At 43.1% G+C, this 10,000-nt stretch overlaps 1 protein-coding gene across 2 annotated transcripts in view; it reads left to right on the top strand.

Moving 5' to 3' along the window:
• Window positions 1–10,000, top strand: part of LOC137976469 (serine-rich adhesin for platelets-like) — a 134,018-nt gene that overhangs the window by 123,871 nt on the left and 147 nt on the right. For both annotated transcript variants that reach the window (XM_068823831.1, XM_068823830.1), the window contains 3 exons: window positions 1–1,044; window positions 1,518–1,679; window positions 3,815–10,000. The exon at window positions 1–1,044 is cut by the window's left edge and continues 76 nt beyond it; the exon at window positions 3,815–10,000 is cut by the window's right edge and continues 147 nt beyond it. In XM_068823831.1, the coding sequence (XP_068679932.1) occupies window positions 1–1,044; window positions 1,518–1,679; window positions 3,815–8,616 (6,008 nt within the window). In that variant the 3' untranslated portion in view covers window positions 8,617–10,000. The remainder of the gene's footprint in view (window positions 1,045–1,517; window positions 1,680–3,814) is intronic.

Raw genomic sequence — 10,000 nt, 5'->3', positions numbered from 1 at the left:
ATATACCCAACAGCATAGATGTAACAGAAAACCATGAATCAGGGAGTCATGGTAGAAATCGCTCATTTCAACCCAGCCTCAAAGCAGTGAATTCCGCAGTGAGTAGCCTGTCTGCTTCCAGTGGAAAAGGAACCACTTCTGTAGCAGCAACAGCAAACACTTTAATGCGACCTGGAGCAAACATTTCGAGTTCTCCAATCACAAATCCAATTTCAAGCCTACAGTCGGCATGTTCTGGAGTAGTGCCTTCTCATTCTCCCCACGTTCCTCAGGTTAATTCGAGCTCCACACTTTTCATGCCAACACCTGGAGTGATTGCCTCTATTGGTCGATCTTCACCAAACGTGGCAGATTCACAAGCAGATACACCTTTTCGTTCCTCACTTCCTGAATCAATAACACAAGATATTATGCATCCCTCAAGGCCGCCACATCCTGAAACGACTTACCCAGCTCTAATTTATCCAAGAGCTGTAGATCCTTCCAATCCAAGACAAGATTTTTTGGTCTCTTCTCATGCAGGAAACTTACTTCTGGAATCACATCCTCTCAATCAAGCTTCATCTGTGCAAACGCACCACCAAAGCTCAACTTCTATGTCATCATCCAGTTCACAGTCAACAAAAGGGGAGGCGCAGTCAGGTTCTTCTCGTAGTGTTACGTCCAATCCAGGATCATGTCACCTTTTTACATCGCATTCAGTGTCAAGCCTGGAAACATCACATCAAAAAGGGTCCCAATGTCTCATAACACATCTGGGCATCTCTCCCTCTGGCAAGCCCCATTCCGGAGAATCTGTACAATCAAATTCGGTAGTCTTTACCCCATCCGCTCCATCTTCGATGCAAGTGAATCAACATAACCCACAAGCTTCTCAGTCACCAGGTATTGTGGCACCGCAGGAGAAACCTCATAGCCAAGTGTCATTTCTCAAAGAGGCATCTGGGGAGCATCATGAAGCCTCTCTAAAAGCATTGCATCCAGGTTCACATTACAGTGAATCATCTGGCGGAAACAGCATTTTATCAAATGAAGGGAAAAGAGGTATGTTCAAAATGTAAATCATGTATGCTGGCACGAGTAATTTTGTAAGTTTTGGGTAATTGAAGCATTGGCTGATATCTTTATTCAAAATCTTTTTGTTGAAAATCAACAAATCAAAACTACACTCTTTTTATTATATTACAAGCTTATGAACTGGAAGTATTTTCATTTGTATTTGCTTCAAAAACTTGAGTCATCATTTAAATGCCAAATTTGCACTGTTCATGCTGGGAGGGGGGGATTTAAAGCGAAATTAGAATTCATAGGTTGTGGCAACACAAGTCGATTGTTTGCTCATCCAATTAAACGTTGAACACAATTCAAAGGGGCGAAAACAGATTAGGTTTTTCCCTGAGGACACTTAAAACTGTTTTGCCAAAGCTATGTCAGTGGTAAAAAATGGGAAGGAAAGAAATGGACTGAAAGCTGGAGACTGAAAATTTTTTTCATCACAGTTTGTTTTCACTTGTCAGACATTCACCCTGAAATGCTTCAGAAGCCATTTGGTCTGCCTGAACCTGACATAATTGTAATTGATGCTGATGAGCAGAAGAGAGATGTTTTCCCACACCTAGAAACAGCAGAGGGGAAGCAGGCATCGAGCATGTTGCGGAGGCTTGCCTCTGCTGGTCAAGGTTAGCTATGTAAAACTGATGCATTTTTCTTTGCCTTCAAACTTATCTTATACTTTCTTGTAAAACGTAACCACCAAAGTTTCATTTTGACAGTCCTGTATCAATAGCTGAGTTGTTTCTTGCGACTGTCAAGCTGTAATACGAGTCCTGTTGGGGACTGAACTGGCTATGCATTGGTAAAAGTAGCATTTGGTTGACCGCAGGGATCTGTTCTTTTGGTTATCAAAGTCGACAGCCGGGCAAGTAGGTGTTATGATATACTTGCCCGAACAAATTTTGAGTTGCCTGGGCAAAAATGCACAAGTTTAGAAAATGGTCGACAAATTCACTTTTAACTTGAGCATTTGCGTCTTATTTTACACTCTTGTCGGAAATTACGAATTTTGACTCTGGAGCATTATGTTATTTGCACCGTGGGAACCCGATTTACAGTGGTATATATCTGCCACGGCAAAACATACTTGAATGTGGCTTACAAGGTTACTATTCAAAGACCCAAAGTTTCAACATTCCTGTCTAAGTGTCTTGTAAATGCTACCAAGATTTTTTGTTTTTCCTGTTCGTAAGCAGTACGTTCTGCTTCTTCTGTTTTCCTTTTTGCCGGAGGTGGTGAAACACCTTGTAACGAAAGCCACGTTATCAGCTGAGACCACGAGTCGCCCTTTGCTCTTTGCTAAATGACTTGCAAACAACCGTCATCGTTGCTAAAGCTCCCTATTATACTCGTCCGGACGGGTTTTTAAGTCGTCTGGGATGACCAGACGAATGTGGATCCCTGTGACCGTGATTGGTGAGTGTTGATCCTCACTTGGGCTGTTGTTGATAGGAGGATTTCAGACTAGATAGAGATCCGCCTTGGTTCTAGGCATGCATTATGTTGTTTGATTGTGAGCATTCTTGCTTCTATTGATGTTTGTCGTACAAAGTCTTATGTTCATATCATCATCTTTAACCTTGTGTGTTTACCAGTGTTTTTTTGATAAGTAAACTTAACCTCAACCCATTTCGTGAATAGTGCCCAGTTGTTCCTCAATGTTCTGACGGGGAGGGTGGTTGTGTTTGAGCAAACCAAATTTCTGTAACATCTTCCTTAATCTGCTCGTGCATGAATCTTTCTGTCTCTCTCGTGCACACCTTACTAAACTTGGATGGAATTTAGCAGACTACTCCATTCTTTTTCTTTGGACCTCTGTTAGCTCTGTGACAAACGGCACATATGCATCAAAGGGAGAAGCTATCCTCTTGCTTATCTGGATAACTTAAGCAATTGTCTCTGTTAGACACTTGAAAAATTCAGCTTCAACAGGATTCAAACCCATGATCACTGCGATACCGGTGCAATTCTTTACCATCTGAGCTATGAAGCCACTCAGTTGGGAGCAGGTCACTTCGTTGGGCTCATGTGTTCCCGTGAAAGGACTCAATGAATGAAGTAAATGAATTTAGAGAATCTTACTGGCATCACAGAATTTTTCAGATGTCTATAACAGGCAATTGCTTAAATTAGTCGGATACATGCTACGATCACTTTTCCGTTTCTGCTATAACCCACCACCTTAGGTACATGTACGGTAAATGCAGGTTCTTTTGGGGCTCTTAATTTCTTGATTTTTGTAACCCTTAAAACAGCAAAGCTGTCAAACACACCAAGCACCACCAAGCAGGCTGCTACTTAAACTGAGACATATGGTGTTCAGTTGACACCATGGTCTTGTGAAGACCAAAGAGAGAGAGGGTTGCGGGAAACATTGTCGAAACATCACCATCCTGCTGAGAGACAATCCTGAGACAATTAGTTAACAAGAGAATTATTGCAAACCATGATGAGTAACATCTTTGATACTATTTACAAGTATCATGCTGGCAGACCGTTGTACATGTCTTCACGAAGGCAGTCAGTAAAACGTGACACCTAAATGTAGGGTAAAGCACATTTTTTGGAAGTTAAATGAAGAATTGTTGCAGATGGCTGTTCAGACACGGGCTTACCAAAGTAGTGGAAATTTAAACTTAAGAACAGAACAGTCCTTAAACCAACAAGAGTGTTGATGATTAATGTAATGGTAGCTCGCTCTTGCAAAAATTTTAACAATCTTCATTGAAACCAACTCAAATCACTTTCCTCTTAATTGCAGCAACGTTAACAGAACAACTAATACCAGCTGCAGCTGAGCCAATCCGGCCTCAAAGTCTTCCTACTTCCTCTGGAACCCAGCTTACAGAGACTCGTATGATTAAGAGTGCTACTCCACCAGGGAGTTACTTCAATTCTCGTCAATCGGCACTTAACCCTCCACCACCCTTGATACAAATGCCTTCACGTGACAAAAAAGCCTCTGTTGCTCCAGACTTGACGAAAGAAACTCCCCGTCCCAGGGAGGGCTTTTCACACAAATTATTTCAAGAGCACTATTCAAATGCTGGACATGAAATCATTTCGGGCAGAGAAAGTCCAAGGCATGTGCAGACAACGACAGATATCATAAGAAGTGAAACTGAAAGAAGAACACCAGTTATAGAGACTGTTGATTTAACAAGGGAAAGAGAGGTCAGCACTTCATCTGGCACAAGGCCAACGTCACCAGTGGTCACCCATAGTTCATCAGCTCGTGACAGACTTCAAGCAATGGCAATGAATGCCATAGCAGAAACAAAACCCGTCCATCTCGTTGAAAAATTAGTGCAAAAGAAACGAGAAGAAACTCATCTTCCTCCAAGGACTCCTGATCCTAAACTAAGTGTATATGAACGGAGTGAAGCAATTCGCAAGTTTACAGCTCTTGGCAATGTCTGTGTGTCAGCCTCTAGAGCTGCTGGTGGAGAATACCCAAGTCACACTTACCCGCTTCTTACAATGCAGACACAACATCAGCTGCAAGTTCACCCTCAGTCGATGGGAACAGCAAGTCCCCCACCATACGCTTATTCCCTCCATTTGGGCCATCCCATGGCCAGCACTCACCATCATCCTGAGCACCACTTCCTGGTTCCAGTTGGTGTGCACCAAATGCTACCTCACACCATGAACGGCGAGGATTTATCAAGCCAGATAAAATTGACTGTACCATTTGCACGACAGTATCCCCAAACGGCTTCTTACTTTCCTGGTGGGATAAGATCACTTGTACCTACATATCAACCAATGACCGTTTGTGGCCATCGTTATCCTATACCACTGAGCCAGGAGAGACATGCATTACACAACCCACTTGATGTGTCGGTCAGGGGCTCTAATGACATTTCAGAGCAGGATTTAGCAAATCCTTTTGTTGTAAAACAGGCAAGACATTTGCAAATTTCAAAAGAGCATGAACGAGCTGTGTCTCCTGGTGAGCGTCAGAAGTTCTCTCGAGCAAGTCATTCACCAGCAGAGCCACAAAAGCATTCTCGTAGTGTTTCACCAAAGTTCCCCCTTGCAAGTTGTTCACCACCAGAGCCACCAAAGGATACACCCTCCGTTTCACCTGAGATGAAATCTCACGTTGTAGCACGTGCAGATGTCCCAAACACAAGATCATCTCCAACTGTAACCTATCTTTCACAAATTCCTTCTAGGCCAGCCTCAGTATCTGAAATGAAGAATCGAGCAGCTGTCATTCCAGAGTTAGTGGATACCTGTACGATAGCTCAAAGTTTTCCAGATCCTCAATCAGTGGTGGTACCCAGTAGCCAACATTCCTGCCCTGATTCCAAGGAGAAAAGTAAAGACGATAAAAATTGTTCATTTAATGCTTTGGCAACTTTAGTGGATGTGGCTGTTGCGGCCTGCAGAGTTCCTCTACATGAAAGAGATGATGAAAATTTAGTCTCCGTGGAAAAAAAAACAATGGAAGAAAGTACTGAATTGCAGCAAGCAAATGTTGTCTCTGGCATGATGCTTTCACAACTTTCCACCACAGTGTCAGCTACTGTTCCATCTTCTTTTGCATCGCCCAGCATGTCTAACGTTCCCAGGTATGGTATTACTACAGGACTAGTTCCCAAGCCTCCCCCACTAATGCCCATCACTGGAATGAGGCCCACACAAGATGGAAGTCATGTCCCCACCAGTGTTCTTGCAATCTCAGTTGGAGGACCTGGTGGTGTCCCAGTCTGTAATAGTCCAAAAACATTTACATCACCTCCTGGAAGAGCAAGACGGTCTGTTAGTCCTGATGGACCTCCTCCTTTAATACCTCGCTCTGTAATTAGTCCCACAGGTTCCTCTCAAGGACCACCTCCACTGATTCGGGATTTTGTGTCACCTGTATCAAATTCTGTTGGAGGTCTGGAGGGGGATCCTGACAGCACAGTGAAAATCTCATCCATGCAGGAAGCCAATATATCCAAGGATGCATTTGGCAGAATTGTGTCAAATATTGATCAGGACTCCAAGAAGGAATTTTCGACCTCTCCTCTTCACTTACCATCATCATCACCATCATCGTCATGTAATGAACAAGCTCGTAGTGATGATCAAAATATACCACGCACATCTGGGGATTCCAAAGTCAGAACAATTGTTCATACGAAAAAGTGGGTGGACTCTCTTCACATTGAGATGTCAGGGGGTCGTCTGGAAACCCTCCAATCATCCTCTAAAATCTCTCCCGAAGAGTATCCATTGATGTTGCCATCGCCAGGAACTGTGACTTCAGAGACTGAAGAAGCCACGTCAAAATCAGAGAAAGAGAAAGAACTTCAGACATTAGGTTTACCTAAACAGGTAAATTGTGTTTCTCAGCAACGTGGAAAACTTGATGATATGGGGCAGAAAGGCCGTGAAGTTAAGCAGGACTGTTCTCCTGAGTACGAGTCTCTACCTAATCAGCTGTCACCAAGAACCAATACCTCTCACATGTTGGGCAGTAGTATTGAAGAGATTGAAGAGGGAGAGCTGGAAAATGATGACGAGGTTGCCACTGATTATCTATCCTCCAAGGGTTTGCATCCCCGAATTCGTTCACTGGTTAAGGATTTTCAGAGTAGTCCACAGCCTTCACATTGCTGTGGAAGCGACAGCGAGACTCTGTCTGCTGAAGAATCGGAAGTTTTACCAGAAAGCAGTGACGAGATGTTTTCATTAATGACAATGAAGCCTTTAAAACAACCCACCAGTAGCTGTTACGATGAAAAGGACGAAGAAGGTGAAGGCTCTGTTAAAGTCTTTGGCTCGGCTGTAGACACGTCCACGGCACATATGCAGAATGTGGGGAATTTGCACGACTGTCCCATTCCTAGCACGTTAAGACACCAGTCTGAAAGTGATGATGCAGAGGCAACCTACACACAAAGCGGAAGCAGTGGGCTTGAAGACACTCTGACAAGCTCAAAACCAATCTTTTTGCATTTACCCGATATAAAAACGAAAACGCCTACACAGCAATCGCCTTCAACCTTCAGCAGAAAGACACAGCATGGGGTGGGCAGACCAGATTTAAGAGCTGGTGAACAAGAATGTTGCGAGTCATTGGAAGAAGAATTTGGACCAGAAATTAAGGCCTTAACACAAAGTCCTTGTTTTCGTGAAAGTGGAACACAGGACAATTCCTCAGAAGCTTCACCTGCTTTGTCTGAAAAAGCTGTAAATGAAGAGTGGCCTGTGAAACTACAATCATGGGAAGAAAGTCGAGTTGTAGGACGCAAACCAGATTCTGAAAGCAGTGCACAAATAAAACACTCGGAGGGCACTCCAGACAGTTCTGCTACACTTCTCAGTCCAGCTAATCCCATCAGAACTACAACAACAGAAATAAACATTCATAGTTGCGAGAGCATTGCCCTGGTTGGAAATAATGACTCCATTGGTATCACTGCGTTCCAGCTATCAGAAGAGACATGTGACCTCTTAAGTGACAACGGCACCCTCCCAGATGATGCCGGTATGTGGCCAAAAACTGCACTTACTGAAAGGGCATTAGCCTTGTTTGATCCTGTTGGGCAAAGACGTGAAGAAACCAATGAAGGGGACTCTGTTGTAAAGGCACCTGCTGAACGTGGCTTGGCTCATGACGCTGATTCATACAGTTCATCATCAGATGGTCATCCTCCAGAAATAAGCTCATCTATGGATAACATGCCATATGATGGCGAGCAATTACCATACCCAACTTTCGTAGGAGAATTTGTTCCATTGCCTCGAGAGCTGGACTCTCCGACAAGTACCTCAAACGTGGAATGGGGGTGCTGTGCTGAACCTATCTCTGAACAATTGAACGAGCCTGCCGTCGTGAGTAGTCCTCCTAAGAGAGCAAGTCATACTAACGATGCGCTGTCTGAAGGAGAGATTCTACCCTCCCAGGGAAGTAGTCAATCAGATGATGAACCAGTTTCGGAAAAGCCTCCTTGTCTCCTTAGAAGTTCACAGACAGAGATTGATAATGGCCTACTGCTTTCACAAAAGGAAGGAACTGAGGATGACCAGTTATCCGAGGGAGAGATACTTGAGTCGGATGACGAACCAACTCAAAATACTAGTAAATTTCTAGTTACTTCATCATCAGGCGGGGATATTGACACTGCTTGTTTGCCTTCTCGTTCACCCTGCGTGGTGTCCTTAAGTCAGGACCCCTCGAAAACGGAAACGGGATGTTATATTCCCATTTCTCCCGCCCCTCCCGAGTCACCTAGCCATGAATCGGAAAGTGATCGTGCCTCACCTCCTCCATCGTGGCCGTCAGTTATACCGTTATCCTTGGCAGCACGCATGCCTCCTTTTCCGTATTCAACTTTGTCTATCAATGTTGGCTCCGCTTCCAGCAGTGCTCGATCTTCACCAGTTCCTCAAGCCTTTACAGTTAGCATTGGCCAGGGGTCCAGCCCAAGCAGTTCATCATTGTTAACTAGACCACAAGAACTGACCCCTCTTTTGTCAGATAATTACGAACCCTTGAGCGATGACGATAGTGAGGAATTGGCTGTTTCTTCGATCATTGGTCACGACAAGGACAGTACTTAACAGGACATTTTTACAAAAATGTATTGACCGGTATCTTTGTTTCGTTTTTTTTGGTTTGTCGCAATTTTCTAGGATTTTTTCTGGAGGGCCTACTTGGAAGTAGGAAAGAGGGTGTGGTGGGATGCTTTCGGATGAAACGAATACAAAACACTCGACTTGTTAATATGTACATTTGTATTTTTTTATTCCATAATATTCAAGTGATTAATGATAAGCACAGAGCAGTTTGAGTTCAAGACAATGTAAGTAAAGAACCAATGTTGCCAACGACACTAACCATAAGTAGTACTAAGCGATTTAGTTGTTCTCGGTTAAGACTACCATTAAGCAAGACGACGACGTTGGCTACGAGAACGCCACAAAACAATGGTTTTATTGAGCAAAAACAATATCCCTGCACACCTCGCACGTGCTTTTCACATTTTGGTATATTTCTGTGCAGTTCTCGTCCTCACAACGACGTGAGAATAAATCAGATGACCAAATTTAAGAGCCCCTGACGATGAATCCTCACAAATTTTATTTCTGAAATGTCGACACACACTTTTGATCGACTGGGAAAAATTGCAAAATTATTACAATAACGGGAAATAATATTTAGACAACATTCTCGTAGCCATCGTCGTCGTCCTTGCTTAAGGTCCCTATTCTGGGTTTTCACGTGACGTCAGAAAAAACTAAAACTGAAAATTTTACCTTTATCGGGTAAAAGACATTTTAAAGATATATCTGCTGGCCTGTTTTCAGCTCCGTTAGCACGCTTTCCTTTGAAAGTAGAGCAGTTTCTTTTTACAATGCGTGATATCTGGGTTGCGTTTCGCCTTGTGTTTTCGAGTGCTGAATAACCAATATGTTAAGAGAAGAGCCAAAGTAATCTCCAGATGTTCCCACTGGTTTGCGGCCGTCATGTTGGTGTCCTCCCGAGACACCAACATGGACTCTCCATACTAAATACTATAATTTTGAGTAGTACCATTTGCCGAATAACTCGACTTTGGAATATCGCACAGCCCTAAAACTTTGACACGCTGCTTATTTATTACCCTTCTACAATGACTTAATTTATTGACTGGTAAGCGATTTTATTTTTTGTGTGCGTGACGTAAAAACACAGGGCGCCCGCACAACCTTTTTGTGTAACCGTTTGTAATTTTATAATAAATGTATTGGATTCACCGTTTGCTTCTTCTGTGGGGATATATCGATAAATATGTAAATGGGCTAACGCTAAATAAACGTTGTATTACCTTACCTGCTGTGTCCTGTCCTTTTTTTTTTTTTTTTTTGCCTCAGAAGTGGTATTTTTAGCGATTTTGAATATTTCGAGTTTGCTGTTTACTGTGCCTCTGAATAGAAGGACAAGAGTGGAAGCTAATTTTTCGAA

Source organism: Montipora foliosa, chromosome 11, assembly GCF_036669935.1.
Source record: "Montipora foliosa isolate CH-2021 chromosome 11, ASM3666993v2, whole genome shotgun sequence".
Classification (NCBI taxonomy): domain Eukaryota; kingdom Metazoa; phylum Cnidaria; class Anthozoa; order Scleractinia; family Acroporidae; genus Montipora; species Montipora foliosa.
The sequence above is the reverse complement of the archived record's forward strand: the minus strand, read 5'-3'. Positions and strand labels throughout refer to the sequence as shown.